General features: G+C 39.7%; 1 protein-coding gene across 4 annotated transcripts in view; it reads left to right on the plus strand.

Moving 5' to 3' along the window:
• The first annotated feature begins 1,491 nt into the window (after positions 1 to 1,491).
• DENND6A (DENN domain containing 6A) overlaps positions 1,492 to 25,205 on the plus strand; it is a 51,426-nt gene continuing 27,712 nt past the window's right edge. For all 4 annotated transcript variants that reach the window (XM_049715346.1, XM_049715349.1, XM_049715348.1 and 1 more), the window contains exons 1-4: positions 1,492 to 1,746; positions 15,971 to 16,009; positions 16,110 to 16,152; positions 24,085 to 24,197. In XM_049715346.1, coding sequence (XP_049571303.1) covers positions 1,510 to 1,746; positions 15,971 to 16,009; positions 16,110 to 16,152; positions 24,085 to 24,197 — 432 coding nt within the window. In that variant the 5' untranslated portion in view covers positions 1,492 to 1,509. The remainder of the gene's footprint in view (positions 1,747 to 15,970; positions 16,010 to 16,109; positions 16,153 to 24,084; positions 24,198 to 25,205) is intronic.

Raw genomic sequence — 25,205 nt, forward strand, 5'->3', positions numbered from 1 at the left:
AATACTAAAAACTGTTACTGTTCTTTCCTAAGAACAGGTCTAGAGACTTACTTAAATGCAGAATATATTTTTTCTCTCTAACTACAGTGGTTCTCTGGAGTAGGAGGGCAGATAGCTTCGGGCAAAGAATTGCCCTCTTAACTTTAATGCTGTCTCTAGTTCATCTTATGTCCTAAAGAAAGACTCCTGCAAACATCACTACTGATGTCTGAGAATGCTTGACCCTCTCCTTGAAAAGAGAGATGCTAACACTTACTTCAAATAAAAATCCTATGGATGTGGACAGAACAATGCTTGTCGGACAGGGTAGATTTGACTGGGTGGTGCAGCAAAATGCTTAGGAGCTCAGGTTCAGTGAGAGAGATGTGGGCTTAAGTCTTTGTTTTGCCACCTACTGGCTGTGACATTATCATCATCTCATGGAGCCTCAGGGCCCTTATCTGTAAATGGGAAGAATAGGACCTACCTTTTTGGCTGTTGGGAGGATTAGGTAAGATAATGTGTGTAAAAGCATGAATACTGTGCTGTTTTTTAAAAACACGTTTATTGTGAGTTATTATTCATTGTCTTTTACTCACTTTTCTATTGGGGCATTATTGTGTGTTTCTGATTTACTTCCACTTTGCAGTTTATGCTCAGCACAGTAGGTGCTAAATAAATCCTAGTCTGTAGCACCACGCTGGACCCATAATCAGTAACAATTCAATAGACTAAGTGCCTCCTGGGTGCCCAGCCCAACGTCGATCTCCAAGAATACTAAGCTGCCTGAGACTAGACCTCTGCTGAGAGAAAGTGATCCTCAGGTTGTTGTAGAGGTGTTCCAGAAAGGTCTGGCGATGGATGAGTGCTGAGTGAGTCACAGGCAACCAGGCCAAGAAAGGTGGGAGGGGGCTTGGTGGAGAGGGGGCTGCTGAATGAAGGCACAGATCTCTGTCAACAGATTGCCTGAGTGAACTGTAAGCCTGCATCAGAGTTTTAATACTTGCCTGGCTAGTCACATAACCTCTCAGAACCTCAGTTTACCTGAAAAGAAATATACAATGATGACTACCTACTAGATTCAATGAAGTAATATTTGCAAATACTTACTTGGCATATCATCTGGCACAAAGTAAGTGCTCAATAAATGTTAGCCACCGTTACCATTATGTTCTAACAATTTGATAATACCTTATAATTATGAACGGGGTCATTCCAAGAATAATTCATTCCTTGGTCGTTGGACTGCGAAGGAGGATTCCAGGATTCACTGCTTCAGTCTTGAAGAGCTTTAAAGCAAGGAGGCTTCACAAGCCCAGTCAAGGGCCTGCGCGACATATTTTACTCCGGGAGGCCGGTACAGGAGGATCCATGCAGAGCCGGGCTCCCAGGGTCACATGGGCCGCGGCCCCGCCCCGGCTGAGCCCGTCCCCCGCGGCTGCGGCAGCTGTGGCTGCGTCTGCGCGGAGCCGAGCGCGCTCTGTAGCGCGGTCCGCAGTGGAGGCGGCGCAAACAGCCAGGGGGCGGCGGATGGCTCTGCGGGGCCTGGCAGGCTCGGGGCCCGGCTCCCGCGGGCCGCTGGGTCAGGCGGGGGCAGCGGACGAGGAACGCGAGGCGCCGGCCGTGGTGGCGGCGGGAGACGCGCCAGAGGACGTTGAAGAGGACGAGGGCCGCAGCCGGGGCCTGCTGCGCTGGGACGGCTTCTCAGCCTGGCTGCATTGCGTGTGTGTGGTGGGCTTCGACCTGGAGCTGGGCCAAGCCGTGGAGGTGAGGCCCGGCCGCACCTGGCCCCCGCGCCCCGTCCCGGTCCCCGCGCTGGGGCAGCCCCAGCAGAGCTTGTGGCCCGCGGGCCGACCGGCCTGGACCCTGCCCGCTGCGCATCCGGGCGTGGCCGGCAGCCCCTCCGCCGTCTGCCGGGCTGCGGTCCAGAGGCAGTTCCCGTGGGAGGATCGTGGGCTGTGGCTAAGGGTGAAAAGTTCTCTCTAGTCCCCTCTTAAATACTTGTTGATGGCCCTGTTTTCTTTTCTTTTTTTTTTTTTTTTTTTTTAACCCGGTGTCACAGGAATAACTAGAATGGTTAGCGGCACCCGGAGAAGACAGCAGGCAGGATGTTTGGGACTTTTTCAAGAAGCAAACAATGCCCCTGACATATGGTGAACTAGCCAGACCTCACACAGCCAACTTTTTTTAGACTCATGGATTGTTTTGGTCGTTTGCAGCGACTCTCAGAACATTCCACTTAGCCTGAGCCGAAATGCTTGTCTCAGCAGGGGTTTTCTCCTTTTCCTCTTTTTGTTTCTCATCTCTCTTATATCTTGATGTTGCTTATGAGACGGCCTGAAAGCTAATAGCAAGATGAACGTAAGGAAAATCGTTCGCTTGTGAATTTGTCAAGTTTTCCATTTTTATAGCGCCTTGTTGAAAGACCTTGTAATCTTGACATTATTTAGGGTTCCTTTTGTAACATAAGAGATTGCTTGTCTTTATGTAGCCAAGAAAAACGTAGAGTCAGAAGGACCTATGTTTAGAAGATTTTTTTGTTTGTTTTGGTGGCAATGACAGATTTTAATGAATCATCTCATTCTGACTTTAGTGGCGTGAGTGGGCTATGAAAATTGGCCAGGGAGGTGTTTCTTAATGTGGAGTGTGTATTCAGCCTGTCTTCTCTGTGTTTTATCATTACACAGCTCAATACACTTTAAGTTTCCACTAAGATTTAGGCATTATCTTGGTTGCTGAGCAGACGTATATGAAAGATATACTCTAACCTATATTTATAGAGTAAGACTACAGTTTATAGGAGAACCAAGAATTAATCACACCAGCAGATAGGGCTAAATGCAGTGCCTGGCACGTGACAGTGTTCAATAAAAAATTGATAGAGTGAGTGAATACATGAACAGTACTTTGAGATGGAAACAACAGTTCCCAAAGACTGTGAAGAGATTTATGTCATTTATCATTTACACTGACATATTAACCTGAAGCTATATGTATAGCAAAATACGATTTAATCAGAAAGCATAGGATTGAGTTGTTGTAGTCGATTATATTTTTGAATAGTTAAAGGAGATCCTTTTGGACTCTGACCCTTTGGGCATGCTTTATAACGTGTATGTTTTTTTCTGACCTAATAAACAATACTTAGCAAGTATTGAGGTGCTACAAAAATGTGAATCACTGAGACTATTTTGAATTTCATTTCCCATAGTATATGCTATTGCACAGAGTTTTCTTTAGGTCTTTGGTTCTTCACATTTTTAAAAGATCCAGAATGCAGATAAGTTATGAACTTCATGAACTCTTTCCCTAAGGAAAATGGTAATACAAAATCATGTATATGCTTCCATTGACTATCTGGGGGTCATTTATGGAGATTCTGTTGCATTGTCCTCAGGTTTAAGAATCACTGATTTTAGAAAGTGTAGGGTGAGGGTGGGGAAGATTCCCTAATAAAGGATCCCGAGAAGGATAAACACATTGAGAGGCAACACAATTTAATTTTGTTTTGTTTTCCTGAGGAATGTAGAATAGTCCCACTTTTAAAATGAAGAAAAAGGAATACAAATTAATAATTAATATAACAAAATAGTTGAAAATATATTTCACTTTTGTAATATGGCCATATCCAGGCCAAAAATGGACAGGAGGGGTGGCTGTAATGGGGCAAGAAGGTAAGTATAGAATTGTTTTGGAGAAATGACGTAATAGCCCCACCCTACTTCCTATAATGCACAACCATAGGGATTCAGAAGGGAAGTTAATTAAATAGGTTAAAAACTAAGTTTGGACAGTATATCCTCCAACTCAGTTGTGTTATCAGAAATGCAGTCATTTAGTCTTAGGCTCGCGAGAGACTTAAGAAGTCAGTTCTGCTATGATAGAAAGTACCAGTTGCAAATTTTAAATGCATAAACAATGCCACTTATTTAAGCTTAAATCCCTACTAAAGAGATAATGTAGAATATTGACCAAGAACTCAGACCCTAGAGCTAGACTGCCTAGGCTTGAATCTGTGTGACTTGGGGTACGTTACTTAGCTCATCTGAGCCTCACACTCCTCTGTGACAGGATAACAGTGCCTGTATCATGGCACTGTTGTGAGGGTTAGGTAAGTTAATGTTGATGAAGCATTTGAACAGTGCCTTGGACTCAGTAAGACCTAGGTAAGTCTGTATTTGGGAAGCACTGAAATTCTCTTTTTCATTTTCAATGAAGAGAACCCCTAACTTTTGCTTTGTGAAGATGAGGCCTTCGGACCTTAGTTTTCTCACTAGAAAAATGAAGTTGAAGTACTAGAATCAGTATTCTTTTTTTTTCTTTTCCGGTACGCGGGCCTCTCACTGCTGTGGCCTCTCACTGCTGTGACCTCTCACGTTGCGGAGCACAGGCTCTGGACGCGCAAACTCAGTGGCCATGGCTCACGGGCCCAGCCGCTCCGCAGCATATGGGATCTTCCCGGACTGGGGCACAAACCCGTGCCCCCTGCATTGGCAGGCAGACTCTCAACCACTGTGCCACCAGGAAAGCCCGAATTAGTATTCTTTTTAAAGTAGGGGAACTTTTTTTCTGGGTAGATGAAAATCAGATGTACCTCAGTGGCTAATCTGGTTGAAATGGGGCCTGTGTGTATGTATTTGGTTGTGGACGACAGAAACTAAGCTATAGCTGAAGGAGAAAAGGCACATTTGCTGTAAGGCCACAGAGGTGTTTCAAGATGTCCAAGGTACAAACCTAGAAGGACTTCCAGAAAATGGCTAGAGCCCAGAACCAGGGAAGTCTCTTGTTTATGCTCTTGTTTTATGGATTTTGTTCATGCTTCATGCTCTCCTTTAAACTAACTTCTCTGCTGCTGTGATCTTTATGGCGAAGTTGCCCTTTTCGGCCACTTCAACGAAGAGAGTGAATGTCATTCTCATTCCAGACACCGAAGGAAGGTACTCAGGCCTTGTTTGGAGCAGTTTCTCACTCTGCTATAATCAGCTGAAGACCTGAGTGGTTGGAGGAGTGGTCTGTGTTGCATAAAATGTCTGTTGGGAACCCTGTCCTAGAAGAAGAGGACAGTAAAGGGGGTCTTTTGAGCTGGGAAGAGACTGCAAAAGGTGTTGACTACAGGAGGTGTGCTCAGCTTCTTTCTTTTCCCCTGAGATGGCTCTGGCATCACCACAGTGACACTAAGGGTCCTCTGGAACAAGGTTTGAAATCCTCTGAATTTTATATACTCTTTGTCACTTCCAGCTTTGTGAAATTACCTGATTTTATAATAAAGCCTTAATTAATTATCTGAATCCAGAATTGCCTCATTCCAGTTTTTTTTTTTTCCTCATTGAGTAATAATATGTTCATTGTTGAAAACTTGGCAAGAAAGGGAATTATAAACACTAGAAAACATCACTCATAATTATATTAAGAGATTAATACTTGGCATTTTTGTTAATGCTTTTTTTCTTTATATAATTTTGTATCTGTCAAGGATTAGTTTGATTGTTAAGAACAGAAATCCTCTCAAATAAATTTAAGTGAAGAGAAATTGATTGTAAGGAATCTTTTGGAACCAGTTGCAGGAAGCAGGGTTGAACCTCATGGGATTTGGAAAGCCCCAGGCTTTTGCCTTTGTCTCTGTGGAGCTGTGTGGTCTTTTGTCTTTGCTTCTCTTTGCATGTCTGTTCTTTTCTCTGTGCTGAGGCTGATTTCCTCTGCAAGGGTCTGAATATCTGCTCCCCCATTTCACTTGACTTTGGGTTTCCACGGTACTGATATTAGCCAAACTTCTACTTTTGTATTCTGGAACCAGGCAGAAGCTTAATTCGAATACTAGAGTATCTGATTGGTTCAGCATGGGTCACGTGCTCCCTTTTGTTCAGTCAGTTGCGGTAAGGAGACAGTGTTTCAGTAACTGTAGTGGCCACTTAGGCTCACCCCTGCAAAAGGAGGGGACACTTGAAAGCATGGTCTGGGCAGCAGTCCCCCAAATAGGTCTGCTATAAGAGTCTGCCATTACTGATAAGCATTCTCACAATTTGCCATATCGTTAAAGAGTCCTCATAAATATTTTTTTATGGACCATAATTTATTTAACCATTTTCCCTAATTTGGATATTTAGTAGTTTCTTTTTTTCTTCATAGTGGGAAGAGTTGTTTGCCACCTGTACACACTTCCTTAGAGATGGTCTTCATTTTTTGAGGGCCTTTAAATCATGTGAATTTACGGAACTCACAGAACATCATGGGAGGTGACACATCTGTAATTTGAGATTACCTCTTGAACCTCTCCAGCCCCCACCCCAATTTTATAAGAATCGAGAAATCATTGTTGGCTTTCCCCCTGTTGAAGGCTATGACCTATCAACTTTTTGGACAGAATATCAATCTAGTGAAAAGAGTACAAGCTTTGGGGTGTTGAACATATGCTAATTGTCCGAGTTTTGACCAGTTTCTTCAGTTCTCTGTGTCTCATTTTCCTCAATTATAAAATGGCAAAATAATATCCTGAGCGTTGTTGGAGGTACTAAGTGAGATAAAGCATGTAAAAATTAATTTCTCTCATTTAATGCATACCCAATATGTTAGCTACCCTTTTTAAAAATATTTTAAAAATTTTGTTTTATTTTTTTATTTTTGGCTGCATTGGGTCTTCGTTGCTGCAGGCGGGATTTCTCTAGTTGCGGCGAGCGGGGGCTACTCTTTGTTGCGGTGCGCGGGCTTCTCATTGCAGTGGCTTCTCTTGTTGCGGAGCACTGGCTCTAGGAGTTCGGGCTTCAGTAGTTGTGACACGCGGGCTCAGTAGTTGTGGCACGTGGGCTCTAGAGCACAGGCTCAGTAGTTGTGGCGCACAGGCTTAATTGCTCCGTGGCATGTGAAAGCTTACTGGACCAGGGATCGAACCCGTGTCCCCTGAATTGACAGGTGGATTCTTTTTTTTTTTTTTTTGCTGTACGTGGGCCTCTTACTATTGTGGCCTATCCTGTTGCGGAGCACAGGCTCCGGACACGCAGGCTCAGCGACCATGGCTCGGGTCCAGCCGCTCCGCGGCATGTGGTATCTTCCCGGACCGGGGCACGAACCCGTGTCCCCTGCATCGGCAGGCGGACTCTCAACCACTGCGCCACCAGGGAAGCCCGACAGGTGGATTCTTAACCACTGCGTCACCAGGGAAGTCCCTAGCCCCTTTTTTATAATTAGTGTCCTTGCACATTCAATAATCAGTGTGGGCCTATCTTGGCTATTCCCTCACTCCTATTATTTTGCCTTAAATTTATTTATAAAAACACACAGCTTTGGATGTGAATCATCCAAGCTAAACTTGTGTCAGTCACAAGTACTTAAAGCACCTTCTGGGAATCAAGTTTATTAGGTTTCACTTTGCTGATAATCTATGACATAGCCTATTTGTATGTACATATATGTGTACATACATATATGTATATGTACATAGTTTGTATTTCACCTCTTTGGTGAAAAGAATTTCAGGCCAGTTAAATTATCTATAAAAAGCAGGACAATTTATAATCATTTCATTACTGATCCCCCCCTACTTTTTTTCTAACAAATTGAAGATAAATTCCTGCTTTGGGGTGAAGGCAAACTTATGCCGTTTTTAAAAGAGCAGGTAGCAGAATTGACTCCCCTTTTTTTCCCACTTCTGTTTTTTGTTGAGCCAATGCCTATTTATTCCCCCTTAACCCCCAACAGGGTGGAACCTGGAGTAGTCAGCACAGTTTTCTTTATCTTAGCAAAGTTTCTGTTTATTTTTCTGAGAAGGATAAAGGCAGTTGTGTGAAAGGTTTTCGTGTTTCTTCCTCTCTTCTGGGTGACCCATAGCCTCAGTATTTGATCCTCAGCATGTTCACTGTTTTAATTGAAATGGGTGTGTATAATTGCATGCTGCTATACTGTCTCATTGAGCCATCTATTCAGATATTTACTGGACAACTACCATATCCAGACAATGGTATGTTCTGGAGATAAAGCCTTGATTATCCCTTCCTCATTGAGTTTGCAGTCTAGCATGGAAGGTAGACCATTCAACAGTGAATGATAGGATAGGATTTGCAGGGTACTAATAATGGCCTTTAAATTTCCTTGTGAAATAGTAGCACTTCGTGGTAGCTTGATGTAGTTCTATGATTTGAGGTTTAAAACCTTAGTGACCTCTTGAGCTTCTTAGGCTCCCAGATTCTACAATCTAATTGGTGTTACTAATCTCTGACTCAGTTATGAAATTATATAATCTGGAGATAATCTGGGACATTACTAATCTCTGATTCAGTTATGAAATTATATAATCTGGAGATAATCTGGGACGTTCTCCTGTCTAGTTAGTTCTTTCACAAGTACTTTATGTTTTTGTACTTACTGTGATGAATGATGTGAAACATGGAAAACTGTACCTAAACTTTACTTTTTTTTGAGAAATGCTTTACCGTCCATTCCATTTTCAAACTGATCAAGTTTTCTAGTAGAGTAATTTAACTTCAATCTTGAGAAAGTGGGAATCTTAGACTTGAGGATACTGTGATTTCAGGCCATTTTTTCCACTTTTTAAAGTAAGTAACATTCTCATTGAAGTGTAACACACATGTAGAAAAGTGTACAAATCCTAAATCTGTATTTTGGTGAATTTTCAAAAAGTGAGTATACCATGTCACGACCCTAGAGATCAAGAAGCAATATTATTACTGCCCCCAAATTTCCCTTACATTCTCTTTCAGTCATGACCCATTCTCCTTTCCCCTCCAGCTCCTGGCAACCACTTATCTACTTTGTCTCTATGGATTCTCCTTTTCTGTATATTTCATATGAATGGAATCATACAACATGTGGCCTTTTGTGTCTGGCTTCTTTCACTTAGTATGTTTTCAAGATTCATCCATGTTGTAGTATGTATTGGTACTTCATTCCTTTATATGGTTGAGTTTTATATCATTATATGGATACATCACTTTTTTTTATAAGTTCATTTATTTATTTATTTATTTTTGGCTGTGTTGGGTCTTTGTTGCTTTGCGCGGGCTTTCTCTAGTTGCGGTGAGTGGGGGCTACTCTTTGTTGCGGTGCGCGGGCTTCTCATTGCGGTGGCTTCTCTTGTGGAGCACAGGCTCTAGGCGGGTGGGCTTCAGTAGTTGCGGCACGTGGGCTCAGTAGTTGTGGTGCACGGGTTTAGTTGCTCCGCAGCATGTGGGATCTTCCCAGACCAGGGTTCGAACCCGTGTCCCCTACTTTAGCAGGTGTATTCTTAACCACTGCGCCACCAGGGAAGTCCAGATACATCACATTTTGTTTATCCATTCATCATTTGATGGAAATTTGGATTGTTTCCACTTTTTGGCTATGATGAATAATGCTGTTATGAACGTTCGTGTACAGGTTTTTGTGTGGATGTATGCTTTTCACTTCTCTTGGATGTATACCTAGGAGTGAAATTGCTGGGTCATATGGTAACTCCATGTTTAATTTTTTTGGCTGCTTTGGGTCGTTGTTGCTGTGCACGGGCTTTCTCTAGTTGCGGCGAGCCGGGGATACTCTTCGTTGCGGTGCGTGGGCTTCTTATTGCGGTGGCTTCTCTTATTGTGGAGCACGGGCTCTAGGCTCGCAGGCTTCTGTAGTTGCAGCATGGGGGCTCAGTAGTTGTGGTGCATGGGCTCTAGAAAGCAGGGTCAGTAGTTGTGGCACACGGGCTTAGTTGTTCCGTAGTATGTGGGACCTTCCTGGACCAGGGATTGAACCCATGTCCCCTGCATTGGCAGGTGGATTCTTAACCACTTTGCCACCAGGGAAGTCCTCCATGTTTAATTTTATGAGAAGCTACTAAATGTTTTTCCAATGTGACTTCATTTTCACATTTTCATCAGTAATGTATGAGGCTCCTAATTTCTCCATATCCTTGCTACCACTTTGTCCTTTTGATTACAGCCATCCTAGAGGTATGAGGTGGTATCTTACTGTAATTTTATTTGTTTTTCCCTAATAACTAATGACATTGAGCGTCTTTTCATGTGCTTATTGACCTCTTGTATATCTTTTTTGGAGAAATTTCAAATCAGATCCTTTGCCCATTTAAACATTGGATTATTTGACTTTTTATTGTTGAATTATAAGAGTTCTTTATAGATCCTGTACTCTAGACCCTTATCAGATATATGATTTGCAGATACTTTCTCCCATTCTGCAGTTCGTCTTCACTTTCTTGGTAGTGTTCTTAGAAGTGCAAAAGCTTTAAATTTTGATGAAGTCCAATTTATTTATGGTTGCTTGTGTTTTTGGTATCATAGCTTAGAAACCATTGTCTAATCCAGGGTCATAAAGATTTATTCCTATATTTTCTTCTAAGAGTTTTGTAGTTTTAGCTTTTACACTTAGGTCTTTGATCCACTTTGGGTTACTTTTTGAATATGATGTGAAGTAGAGGTGTTACTTTTTTAACAACCTTATTTTGAGATAATTTTAGAGTTATGAAAGTAATTCATTCAGCTTCCTTTAATGTTAACATTTTATATAAACATAGTACAATTATCAAATCTAAGAATATAACATTGGCATGATACTGTGTACTGAGCAACAGAGTTTATTCAATTTCACTAGTTTTTCTATTAATGTCCTTTTTTTTCAGGATCCAATCCAGGTTCCTGCATTGCATACAGGTGTCATAACTCCCTCTCCAATCTGTGGAAGTTCCTCAGTCTTTTCTTATATTTCATGACTTTGACACTTTGGAAGAATATTGGTCAGATATTTTGTAGTATGTCTCTCAATTTGGGTTTTTCTGGTGTGTTCCTATGATTAGTCTGGGGTTATACATTATTGGGAAGAATACCCCCAGATGTGATGTGCCCTTCTTGGTGCATCATATCAAAGAGTACATGGTGTTAAAATGTCTTATTATTGGTGATTTTAACCTTGATCACTTGGTTAAAATGATGTCTGTCAGATTTATCCACTGTGAATTTACTGTTTTTCTCTTCATAATTAGTAAATATTTATTTTGTGGGAGATACTTTGAGACTGTGCAGTATCTTGTTTCTCAAATTTGCTTGCTAATTTCAGCATCCAAAAGTGGATCTTTCCTGTAGTAACTATTATTACTCTGGTGTTCTCATAGTGATTTGCTATTTTCCTTATTCCTTCTGCATTTATTAGTTGGAATTCTTTTTTTTAATACAGTATTTCAGTTTCATTTTTATTATTTTATTATTTTTATTTTTAAATATTTATTTATTTTTGGCTGCATTGGGTCTTCGTTGCTGTGTGCAGGCTTTCTCTAGTTGCAGTGAGCAGGGGCTACTCTTCGTTGCGCGGGCTTCTCATTGCGGTGGCTTCTCTTGCTGCGGAGCACGGGCTCCCCAAGTGCGTGGGCTTCAGTAGTTGTGGCACGCAGGCCCAGTAGTTGTGGCTCACGGGATTAGTTGCTCTGCAGCATGTCGGATCTTCCTTGACCAGGGCTTGAACCCACGTCCCCTGCATTGGCAGGCAGATTCTTAACCACCGCACCAACAGGGAAGTCCCCAAGGTTATGATGATGTTTGTTTGTAAGTTAATGTTTCTGTAGGAGATCAAGGCAAGGTTTCTTGGGAAATGTAGTCTCTGTCAGGCCTGGGACACCAGGCAGGGTCATGCAGTAGAGACAGATACCCAGTCACATGGCATCAGGTAGACACCCATTCACACACAACTTGGGTGCATGGCAGGCATGAATTTTTCCCATGTCCAAATGATACTGGCAGTAAGTTAGCTGGTATTTCTAATTTTCCTCCTCCTGGGACCATGATTATTTTCATACTGAGTTGGGAATGCTAGAGAGATGTAGATGTATGCAGAGAGATGTACCTTTGAATAGACCCATTTAAAACATTTTGTAATACTCTTTTCCAGTATATATATTAATATTTTTCTGAGACACATTTTTTCTATTGTAACATGATGTGAAATATGTCATCATTTTTAAGCCTTAATAATTATATCAAATAAAACTCACTTTTCTCTTCGGTTATTACCTGGCCACCTCTCCCTTATTTGCTGTAACATGGGAGATCTTAACATAGGTAACAAAACCAGAGTGACATTAGTTGATGCTCTCTGTCCCCCTTTAATGCCACCCAGAATGCCAGTGATTGGGGGAATAGAGATGCCTTTACTTGAGCTATGGAGAGAGGAAGCTTCAAGTGAGAGGCATCTCCAGGTACTGGAGCTAACCCACAGTTGATTATTTCCCATATAGCTATCAGGAGCTAACTGACTAAAACTAAACTAACAGTGATTGCCCAAACTTATATTTAAACTTCTTTTTTTTAACAACATAAAGTATGTACACAGGTAATAATTCTAGTAACTGTGGCAATTTGTGCAGTTCTAGATACTTGGTAGTGGTTACTTTTCTTTCTTTTGTTTTTTAAATAGGGAGTTGATGTTTTTAAAGTTAAGTATGAATTTTTCTTTTTTCTTTTTTAAAAATCTATTTTCACTTGTTTATTTTTTTCTTTTGCCTGTGCAGCAATCAGGATCTTAGTTCCCTAACCAGGGATCGAGCCTGTGCCCCTGCAGTGGAAGCGTGGAGTCTTAACCACTGGACCATCAGGGAAGTCCCTGAATTTTTCTGATTTTTCTGATCTTAGGTACAGTGTGGCCATTTCAGTAGCTGTAGCATATAAATATGCATTATTTCTTTTTGAATGTCATATTTGTTCCAAAATAAAACACTGAGTAGTTCTAACAGAGTACATTAAAATGAAATTCTAGATACTATTTGACAGTCTAGTACAATCAGAGTTTTTACTTTACTTTTTTTTTTATTTAAATTTTATTTTTGGCTGCGTTGGGTCTTCATTGCTGCGCACGGGCTTTTCTCTAGTTGTGGTGAGCAGGGGCTACTCTTCGTTGTGGTGTGTGGGCTTCTCATTGCGGTGGCTTCTCTTGTTGCAGAGCACGGGCTCTAGGCGTGTGGCTTCAGTAGTTGCAGCTCGTGGGCTTAGTAGTTGAGGCGTGTGGGCCCTAGAGCTCATGGGCTTCAGTAGTTGTGGCGCGTGGACTCAGTACTTGTGGCTCACGGGCTCTAGAGCGGAGAATCAGTAGTTGTGGTGCATGGGCTTTGTTGCTCCGTGGCATGTGGAGTCTTCCCGGATCAGGGATTGAACCTGTGTCCCCTGCATTGGCAAGTGGATTCTTGTGCCACTAGGGAAGTCCCACAGTCAGAGTTTTTAAAAGGCAGACTGTTTTTTTGTGGGTTTTTTTTTGGGCTGCGCTGTGCGGCTGTGGGATCCTAGTTCCCTGTCCAGGGATCGAACCCGGGCCCCCTGCATTGGAAGTGTGGAGTCCAAACCACTGGGCCACCAGGGAATTCCCTGAAAGACAGATTTGATAGGTTCTGTAGTTTTTATATCCTTTTAACTTACTTAAATATATAGAGCATATATAAGCCCCTTAAATACATGCATATACACACATATATATACACACACGTTATATATATATATTTAAGGTACTCATATATATGGGTAAAACATACCAACATTTTTCTTCTATACTGTCTTGCTAATATTTTAAACCTTAGGAAACCAATGTCCAGATGAACCATGGTTGATATCTTTATGTAATAAAAAATGGAATTTTGTATATTTGCTTTTGAGTTGGTATTTTAATTTGAGGAAATAAAAATTTGAAGGGCATTCACATAAAAGTGAATTTAGAGTCTAAGATTAAGCTGTTACAGGCCACTAAACTTCTCAATATGTTTTAGACCAGCAAACTCCAGGTTAACTTAGATGTAAAGAGATTTTCATGAATATGGCCAAATAGGTTATAAGTTTGCCATTTCTCCTTTATTTTTATTTATTTATTAAATATTTATTTATTTACTTGGCTGTGCTAGGTCTTAGTTGCGGCACGCAGCATCTTTGCCATTTCTCCTTTAAAGTTAACAAAGTAAAATGGTCTCAAGGTGAAGCAAGGAAGATCTACGTACACTTAAAGAAGAATTACATATTACTAAATACTGAGTTGTTTAACAGAGCTAATCTGAGAGTATATCCACTGATGGAAGAAATATTTTTTTAGTGTCTACTATGCACCAGAAACTGTTCTAGGTGTGAAGATAGACTGTTGAACAAAACAGACCAGGTTCTTGCCTTCATGAATTGTGGAGACAGAGGTTAAGTCAGGTCGGTGAGAACATGGGATACAAAGCAAAGTAGAGCGAATATTGGCTTTGGTGTCATTTTCTATTCCAGGAATGCTGGGTGGTTCTCATGTAACAATACCAGCTCTGTAGACCCTCCTCATACTCCTGAATTGAGAAGGATTATATGCCACATCCTGGCTAGGGGAGGAAGAGGGCTGTGATTGTGAGTTAATGATTGCTACTATGGGTGGAGTGAGGAATGGTGGCTTGTGTACTTTGGAATCAGGCAGACCTAAGTTCAAGTCCTGGTTGTGGCACTTACTAGGTGCTAAATTTTGGGCGAGTTATTTAACTACTGTGAACTTGTCCCCTCTTCTGTAAAGATGTGAAGTATTGACAGAGTTGTGAAAATTAAAAACTCTAGAAGATGGTCAGTAATGTGAATTCTCCCCATCTTTTTTCTTACCTTAGTTTTCTTATATGTAAAGTGGGGATACCATTACTAGCCTTGTCTATTATTGTGAGAACTAAATAAATGAAATAAATATGTGAAACCACCTTAATACAGTTTATAATGTGCTATTACTGTATGTTATTTCTGGAAATGTAAGATTTTCAGGCACCTGGGCAACTCTGGGGAATAGAAGAACGCATGGATTCTTCCAGAACTGGAAGAGCAACCTAGTATTAATGCAGTTCCGCTACACTTTGTGTTGTTTCCTCTCTTTTTGGTTACCAGCCACTAGCTAACCTGCTGCTCCGAATCCCATCTCTTCTTCACATTCCCGAGAGAATCTGTACTGGCCCACTTGAGCACTGGTATTCTCTTGGGCAGAATTTTCATACCCAGCCCCATCTGGGCACTTGGTTGATTGGCCTGTAGAGTGGGTGCCCTTGGGTCTGGTGTTTACTAGTGCTTGTTCTGACAGGAGCTGTGCTGGCCTAGTCTTGCTTCCTTCGTGGGGCTGTGGGGCAGGAATTTCCCTCAGAAGGTGGCTGGGTCACTGCAGGCACTAAATTGACCTATCTAGGGAAGTGCTATGACTATTTAAAGGGATTGGAGGAAAATAGGATAGGCTTTATGGTGGGAAGATGGCCTTTGAGGTTTCTTAAATTGCAGATGATCATTTTTTCCTTTTCATTTTTCTTTTAATAAGTAGTTAGTAATTTGTATTACTTCTTGTAATCAATTGAAAATTATTATTTCTTGAAGTAGCTACAAGCTTATAGATCAAGTTCTCTTTAGATTTTAGGCTTCCAAAGAAAAGACTCAAAAAACTTTGAGTTATTAGCAATTCAATTAGCAAATTATTCTTTTTAAAAAAATATTTATTTATTTATTTATTTGGTTGCACTGGGTCTAAGTTGCGGCACATGGGTTCCTTACTTGTGGCAGGCAGGCTCCTTTAGTTGCAGCTCGAGGGCTCCTTAGTTGTGGCTCACCGGCTCCCTAGTTGCGGCACATGGGCTTCCTAGTTGAGGCACGCAGGCTCCTTAGTTGCGGCTCACGGACTCCCTAGTTGTGGCATGCAAACTCTTAGTTGCAGCATGCCTGTGGGATCTAGTTCCCTGACTAGGGATCGAACCTGGGCCCCCTGCATTGGGAGCGCAGAGTCCTAAGCACTGCGCTACCAAGGAAGTCTCAAATTATTCTTGATAACTCAAAATTTCACCAATTTTTAGAGATAACTTTGAGTCAAAACTTTTTTTGCCAAATGTAAATCCTCCTCAATTCTCCCAGCTTCTCCTGTGTTTCATTGTTAAATTTGTGAACTGTTTCTTAAACCAGTTTGATCATAGCCGACTAGTATTTTAGAAGTACCTGCTAATGTTTACAATATATAATATTTGTCTAACAAAATTTAACTCTTCTTCTCCCAGGTAATTTATCCTCAACATTCCAAACTTACTGATAAAGAAGTAAGTAAAAATATTGCCCTATATAGTTTACTGTTTTATTTCTGTTTGTTTTTATTGGTGTATATATGTCAGCATATATAGTTTTTGTTTTCTTTTTCAGAAAACCAATATTTGCTATTTGTCTTTTCCAGATTCAAATTCAGGTAACTATTTTTCATGTGGTGTTTCTGTTGAATTTTATACAGAGAATACTGATTATACTCTTAATATATGAAAATTAATTGAAATAACGTAGTAGAATGCAAACTCAATTTCATCCTAACAGATTAGTGATTTTGATTCCTACTTTTATGATCCTAGTCGTGTCTTACTTATTTTCGTTGGTTCAACTTTGAAAATAACTGTTATCTTGTAATGAGGTAAAACGTCATGGAGCCATAAACTGTTGAAATAATGAAGAGATTGAAAATCATCAACGCTGGTATGTTTGAGGATTTATATTAAGCAGTGTTCTTTTAGTTTAGGATTTGGGAGCTTGCCAAGAACTCTGTAAAAGCAGGGATTTAAAAAAAAAATCAGGTTAAACATGGTTATAAAGCATGGCCATCAATTATTTGCAATAGTTTATGTGAGTTAGTATATATAAAGCATTTGAAATAGTGCTTGGGTATAGAAAGTAATTTATAAGTGTTTGCTATTATTATTAAGCTTGGTTTTGCTGGTCTCCTTCAAGTTCTTCCTTTGTGTGGTCCTATAAGTTGATATCTTTCAGGTTACCTTTTGTGTTTCACTTTGAAAATAATTTTTCAGGCTTACAGTGACCAGAACACTTAAGTTCTTAGACCACACACTTAGAATCCCATGAAGCAAAGGCACTACAGTTCCCTTTCCTTTTGTGGTTACTTCTAATATACTGTTAATTTAGTTTAGATAATCTGATTTGGGAGACTTGACATTTTAGCTTTTTAAAGCATTTTCTCTTTTCCTTATAAATGCTTCCAGAATTTTTTCCTTTAGTTTTGGAACTCAGCTTTCATGAAATATGTTTTAAAAAAAAAAAGTTAAAAGGATGGCTTTGAGCGATCCCGGGACGGCTTTTGTTTTGACCTGGAATTATTGGAATCTTTTCACATGTTTTGCCTATTAACGACATAATGATACAGCGGTCTTATAGGATCTCCCCTTATTTCGGATAACATTTGCCTTACAAAGTGCACACATGTAGTTCTGATTGTAGTGAGTATTGGATTGGACTTCCATGATGCAAGGTCAGGTGAGTTGTGTGGATTACAGGATAATCTGACTTCATGTGATTATACTGCACACTCTTCTTTTTCAGGTCATGGCTGGTTTTCATGGCTCTCTCCCTTTCACCTCTCTACATGAGCATCAAGACTAAGAAGTTAAAAAAAAAAAAGACTAAGAAGTTAATTGTATGATGTCTGATAGTCTTTTTTATTTCTAGTTTTGCAGTTAGTCTCTGTATGAGTCATTTTCTTATTGGAAGTTAAACTCAAGTGTAAATCTGTGTAAATGAGCATTTGTTCAGGGAATTCCCTGGCAGTCTAGGGGTTAGGACTCCGTGGGGCCAAAAAAAACCCAATTTGTTCAGTATTTTAGGCATTTGAATGACCTACAGATGTTTTGTAATGCCTTTTTTATAAGCTGCATATCAAAGGAAGTGTGGTTCATTTTATTCAAAGTATGGCTGGTACTTAGAAGTAAAGTCAACAGAAGATCTTAAAAATAGACACCTTGCCATCTTAACAGAAGAATATTAATCTAGACAGCAAGAGACTATGCATTTATATATATTTGAGATCACTGTTCTGAATTGTGATTATCCAAATAGTTTGTTTCATTTATGTGTTCATTAAATGGAAGTTGGAATTAGTACTATGCCAACTTTGAAATGGATTTAATTTTTCCCAAGATAGCTTTATTGTTACAGAAGGTGCAGTAGAGCAGTCTTTAGGAAAGAATCATAACCTAGCTTTTGTTTCCACGGTGCACACTTAAAAAAAGTAAAACAACATTTAGACTCTATGGTAAGTTATACAGATAAAGAAGAATACTTTTGGGATTCCCAATGGGAGGATTTGCCAGTCCTCCACTTCCTCCACCCACTACCCACACACAACTTAGATACTGTGACTTTAGAAAAAAGTTTTGTTTTGTTTGTTTTTAGCTTTCAGCTTTTTGTTCCATTTGAATGGCTTTTATCTTTAGGAGCCTAAGTTTAAAGAATGTTTTCTCTCTAATAAATATTTGTCAGATACTTTTCTCGTTATTTACCATTAATATCATCTGGATATATGCATTCCTGAGTCTTAAGCTGTGATGGGTACCCAAGGACTGTAATCACTATGCTCTAAACAAGGCCAGAGAGAAAACTTAGCATTAGTAAAGAGAGTTTCAAGTGATGATGAATCCGAGGGAAATATCAATCCTTGTTCTGGATGGATTAGATGTGCAGATAATATTTGTCTCAACAGATTTTTTTCTATGTAAACAGCTGGGACGTCGTCATGTACTTTACACTTCCCGGTGGTGAAAGGAGTGCTTCTCACACTCATCTGTGTTGAAGGGCCATTTGGGTGTTTTAAGAATTTCCAGTCTGTTGTGGACCGGTGCTTTTATAAAATGCTGTATACATGAATTATTAGAAAAATGAAAGGGAGAAAAACCAAAGAATACAAAATATAAGTCCAAATTTGTCATGGCAATATCAAATCGCTATAAGGGTTTCTAAATGTGTCTTCTCAGTTTGGGTATTTATTTTGTCATGTATTGTAACAAGGGTTTGTGAACTCGCATCACTCTATGGACTACACTTTGAGAAGTGTAGTCCCTGGTCTAAACTCCTGCTTCTCAGCGTTTCCAACTCTAATCACAGAGAGGGTGACTGCATAGAGCTGAAGGCCAGGGATGGGGCTAGCTCTTAGGTTTCATGTTTTATTTTAGTCTTACTCTGAACTGTTCTATAGCTGTTTTCCGCTAATATAAAAATACTCTGGGACTTCCCTGGTGGCGCAGTGGTTAAGAATCTACCTGCCAACGCAGGAGACACGGGTTTGCGCCCTTGTCCAGGAAGATCTCACATGCTGTGGAGCAACTAAGCCCATGCGCCACAAATACTGAACCTGCACTCTAGAGCCCATGAGCCACAACTACTGAGCCCAGGAGCCACAACTACTGAGCCCATGTGCCATAACTACTAAAGCCTATGCGCCTAGAGCCCATACTCTGCAGCAAAGACAAGCCACCGCAATGAGAAGCCTGTGCACCGCAACAAAGAGCAGCTCCCGCTTGCTGCAACTAGAGAAAGCTCACGTGCAGCAATGAAGACCCAACGCAGCCATAAATAAATAAATAAATTTATTAAAAAAACAAAAACAAAACTGATCAAGGGTCTTCCTTGGTGGTGCAGTGGTTAAGACTCTGTGTTCCCAATGCAGGGGGCCCAGGCTCTATCCCTGGTCCAGGAACTAGATCCCACGTGCATGCCAAAACTAAGAGTTCTCGTGCTACAACTAAGGAGCTGGTGAGCTGCAACTAAGGAGCCCGTGAGCTGCAACTAAGGAGCCCGCCTGCCACAACTAAGGAGCCCACCTGCCAGAACTAAGACCTGACGCAACCAAATAAATAAATTAATTTTAAAAAATAGTCTGAAGTTGTCTTTTCCCTTTAGAAGAAATATTTAAGCTTTTTTCCCTCAAATCTCAAGTAATTTTTTAAAAATAAATTTATTTGTTTTTATTTTTGGCTGTGTTGGGTCTTTGTTGCTGCGTGTGGGCTTTCTCTAGTTGTGGCGAGCGGGGGCTACTCTTCATTGCAGCGCGTGAGCTTCTCATTGTCATGGCTTCTCTTGTTGCAGAGCACGGGCTCTAGGTGCGTGGGCTTCAGTAGTTGTGGCACACGGGCTCAGTAGTTGTGGCTCGTGGGCTCTGGAGTGCAGGCTCAGTAGTTGTGGCGCATAGGCTTAGGTGCTCCGCGGCATATGAGATCTTCCCGGACCAGGGCTCGAACCTGTGTTCCCTGCATTGGCAGGTGGATTCTTAACCACTGAGCCACCAGGGAAGCCGCTCAAGTAATATTTTTGACACAGGAAAGTGTCTTCCGTTTATCTATAGCTTTGCAGTCTTGGTTTGATTGGCAGATGTAAAGGATAAAATCATCTGTGCCCTTGATAATTTTAAAATGGGAGGAGAGCAGTTTGTGGCTTACCACATGGCATTCGCATAGGAGGAGCCATGAAACCAGTGAGTGTCCCAGAAACCAGTGAGTTCAGCAACTCCTCAGTTGGAGGGGTGCTTTTCAGGAGTTCGTTTTCTAAGTGAAGAATAGGAGCTTTTGATCTGCTCCAGTTGGCAGTGATGTAGCATTTAAAAAAAAAAAAAGCAAAACAGTTTTATTGAGATATAATTCACCCATGTAAAATGTACAATTCAGTGCTTTTTAGTACATTCAGAGTTGTGCAGCTATTACCGAAGTCAATTTTAGAAAATTTTCATCACCGAAAAAGAAACTTCCTGCTCCAGTTTCCTCCTACCCACCTCTCCCCCTCAGCAGCCACCTGTCTACTTTCTGTCTCTATGGATTTACCCATTCTGGTAGTGGAAGTGGTGTTTTTGAAGTCCATTTTGACTTGAAAGAGCCAGTATGATGTAATGGTCAAGAGCACCAGCTCCAGAGTCAGATGTCGTGGCCTCAAATTCTTGCTCTGCCATTTAGCAGATTTATTTCTTTGGAGGATTACATAACTTTTCTGTGCCTTGGTTTCCTCCTCACAAACAGGACTAATAATGGGACCTACGTGAGAAGCATGAAGACCAAATGAGTTAATGTATCTAAAGTGTTTAGGACAGTGCCTGCCACAGAGTGAGCATTCAGTGAAATTGGTGCTCAATTCATGTATTGAAAGGGTGGAAAATCACTTCTGAAAGCAGACAAAATAATGAAAATAATTTTGACCTGGGATTCTGTTTGATTTCTGTTGTAAGAACTTAGTTGTTTGGAAAAGGATGTTGGGGGAAGGTTACAGGAATTTTCTTGGTTTAAAAAGTGTTGGGTTACTAGTTCTGTTTTCTGGGCTCGTAAAGATTATCTTAGATTAATTAAAGTGGAACTTTTCCTCAAGCTGTGGGGGTTTGCTGAGCAAATTTGCTGTTTCCTTAATCCCTGCTACTTTATCAGGGAAAGAGTTTATGTGGTTCTTAGTCAAGAAGCCACGTGAAGGTGTATTTTCTTTGGAGAGCTGTCATTTAATCTTAAAATTTGTATAAATTCATCTTTATTCCTTGATTCATGTGAAGAAAAAATACTTTCCATTAAAGCTTTTTACCTTTTTTTTTGTTTGTTTTTGTTAATAATCAGAAAGCTATGGTGCACATAGCATAACTTTTAGGTCTTTTTGGATCTTTATATAGGTCTTTAGTTTTCTTAGTGAATACAGTGGGTAAGATGCTTGGAATTCAGTACAGTCGTAGGTCAGTTGTGGAGATTTACTTTAGAATTATTGCATATTACTGCTGGAAGTGACTTTAGAGATTATCTTATGATGCCCCTTAACTTTTGTTTACAAGGAAATTGAGAACCTTGGGCGAAGTGACTTCTAGAAGGCTAATTATTGATGGACCTGGGACTAGATCCCATTGATTGTGGTTCCTTTTTCCTCAGATTATAACCTTTCCCTCATGTGCACAGTCATTTAACCATCTTTCATATGTAATCATTATACTGCTTATGTAGAGGTGCACTCTCCTGTTAAATAGGCAAATTGGATGGGTCATGCTAACAAGGTAGATTTATTTTTGATGAAGTTGTAGGTTATCAGGATTGCCCTGCCCTCCACAGGTATCATTTTCTGCAAGACAGATGTAAATAACCTGGTTGCCAATCTGTAACACCTCTTTTCCTGTCCCATTAATAGTGAGGTCAGGATGGAGAACAAAGGTCTACCCAGATAAAGAGTTGGTTTTTCTTTAGTAAACCTTTTGTGTGTGAGGGAACAGACTTCTGAAACATAAAATGGGAACCATTTACCTCACTTCACAAAGACACTATGGTTAAAGCCTTTTTGACCTGGTGAACTAGCTTCCTGACCAGTTCTGTACAGCTTGCAGGTACAGCTGGTCATCGGAAAGTTCTTACAGCATGCCCATGGCTTGGGAGTGGAGCCAGGGGTGGGTTGGGGTTGAAGGCTGTGGGAGCTTCATTACTTTCTTTCCACAAAGCTCAGCATTCCTTACATTTTCCAGAGACCATACATCTTTCTTAAAATCCATTGCATTTTTTCTGCTACATCTTGCTATGTGTCTCAGAGAAATTAGTATATACTTCTCAGTGGATCTTTCTGTCTTCTGAAGAGAAAAACTGAACCATCTGTATATAAATCTGTTGAACTAAAACAATGCTAGGAGTATTTTCCATTATCTCAGGTCTCATGTATTTTCCTTATTTTGAACCATCTGCTATGACAAATAAAGAAACTGAACTGACTCACCCTCCAGTCCCCTTTGTTTCTTCCCTCCTCCACCAAAGAAATGCTAGTTTCTATAAGTGCATTTAGGTATATGCACTGAGTTGCTTTTTAAAAAACTTAAACGTAATATCAAGTTTCTGCTTCCTTTTTGAGAACTTGATGTGCTAAAGAAATATAAGTACTTCTGTGTGTAATAAAATCTTGAGCACATTTTGTATTTAATATAATCTCATTAGTTTTAAATACAGTAACTGGGAAGAATTTGAGTGACAGGCTACTTCTTGTGTCTTTCACTTTTTAGAGTATTTACAGTTTTTTGTAATTATTGCCTGACAGTTTAGGTAATATTTTAAGAGGCTTGCTAAAATGATTGAAGTTTAAAAACTTTATAATTAACATGATTAAAATAGTAAGTCTATTACTTGGGCTCTTCCTGAGTCTGCTATGTTTTTGTTTTTTTTTTAAATTCTCATTGTGAAATATAAAACACATATAAGGTCAAGAAATAGAACTTTGCCAACACCACAAAAGCCCCCTCATGTCTCTTCCCAAACAGTATTTCCCTCCCCTGCACCTAAGGTAACCACTATCTTAATTCTTTTTTCTTTTCAATTTTTTACTTTTTATTAAAATTTTTTAAATATAATTTTTAAAGTTTGCCTTCCATTTACAGTTATTGCAAAATAATGGTTATATTCCTTGTGTTGTACAATAATCCTTGTAGCCTATCTCACACCCAGTAGTTTGTACCCCCCACTCCTCCACCCCTATATTCCCTGCCCCTCTGCCACTGGTAACCAACCATTAGTTCTCTATATCTGTGAATCTGCTTTTTTTTGTTAGTTTTGCTTAGTTTGTTGTATTTTTTAGGTTCCACATACGAGTGATATCATACATATGTCTTTCTCTGTCTGACTTATTTCACTTAGCATAGTGCTCTCCAGGTCCATCCATGTTGCTGCAAATGGCAAAATTTTGTTCTTTTTTATGGCTGAGTAGTATTCCATTTGTGTGTGTGTGTGTGTGTGTGTGTGTGTGTGTGTGTGTGTGTATCATATCATCTTTATCCATTCATCTGTTGATGGACACTTAGGTTGCTTCCATACCTTGGTAATTGTAAATAAATAAGGCTGCTATGAACATTGGGGTGCATGTATCTTTTCAAATCACTCTACTGATTCTTATAGTAATAAGATTCTTGCTTTTCTTTATAGTTTTATCACCCAACCATGTATTCCTAAACACTATTGTTTAGTTTGCCTGCTTTATTAAAAAAAAAAACTATGTAAATGGATTTGAACAATTTGTGTTCTTTTATATTTGGCTTCTTTTGCTCATAATTATGTTTGTGAATCAACATGACATACACACAGTTTTCAAAAAGTTTTAATTACATAGAGAAAATGGAATAGGAAAAACAGTAGAGGGACATAGGAGTTAAGATGCATAGTTTACTAATGGCTTTGCCTTTAACCAGCAAAGATGGCTTAGAGCAAGTCGAACTGTCAGGATCTCTTTTTTCTTCTCTAAAGCATGATAGAATGTGTTTCAGTAATTGATAGGACCCCTTTAGCTCTAAGATGTGATAAAACTGGATAAATAAATGTTATACTGTGCTGCCATTAATTTCTTTCATTTTTGTTTTCATTAGGTTGTCTTGGAGATACCCAGTTTTGTTTTAGATTTCGACAGTCTTCTGGGAGGAGGGTGTCACTGCATTGTCTCCTGGATCAATTTGAGAAAGATTTACCAGTTTACTTAAAGGTTGGAAAAGTAGTAATAGAATAATGTCTATGTGAGAGGAAACTTTAGAACTCAGTTACTCAGTTACCTCTTATAGCATTCAGAAATATTGTGCTTTTGTTTTGTTACTGTATTATACTGCTGAATTTCCTGAGTCTAATTCATAAGGATTTAGCATGTGAGTGAAAGAGACTTTATAAAGTTACTATTCTTAAAACATAATGCCATTGTGAATTATAGAAATTAGAATGTTGAATTAATTTTCTTTCACGTGTTAAAACTCTTCGTTTAGATGTGGAAGTGGGGTGGTAGTATACCAGTAAATATCACCCAGAGTTGAAGATTCCCTGTGGTAATCCCTACCTGCTTTATAGTAGAATTATTGTTGTCTCTTTTTGATTTTTGAATAAACTTTGGTTTATAGTTGTTGTTTATTAAAAACAATTTTAATAATTCAGATGATTCTTGAGTGTAGAATTTCTGTTTGGTACTTCATACTTTTATCTCTAACTACATGAAGAACATTTCCATCTGGTTGTCCTATTAGCACATCCAATAAGAACTTGACATCTTTTGCCTAAAATAAGTATTTACAGCTTACCTTCCTGGTTCCATTAATGACAGGAATCCTCTTCCAGTTAGCAAAGATGTTACCTTTTGAAATGTCTCTTATAGCCATCTTGTCCTTTTCATGACCATTTGCTATCACTAATAACATATTCTGTCAACTGCTGATAATAATAGCTACTACTTATTAGAGCTTTTTATGTTCTTGGCATTGTATCAATAAGCACATATTATCTTATTAATCCTCCCTATATTGTTCCAAAAGAGTTCCTTTTGCAAATGAAGGAATTGAGGGCTATTGAGGATAAAAATATTTGCCCAAAGACATCCATCTTCTGTCTTTTTCAGTGCAATATATCTTACACAGTGTTCCCAGCTAAAGTGTACATATATATTACATAAAATAAATAAAATCTAAAATGATTACTTATTGCTTAATGAATAAAGAGCTAATGATAGTAA

Source organism: Orcinus orca, chromosome 10 (genome assembly GCF_937001465.1).
Source record: "Orcinus orca chromosome 10, mOrcOrc1.1, whole genome shotgun sequence".
NCBI classification, from domain to species: Eukaryota; Metazoa; Chordata; class Mammalia; order Artiodactyla; family Delphinidae; genus Orcinus; species Orcinus orca.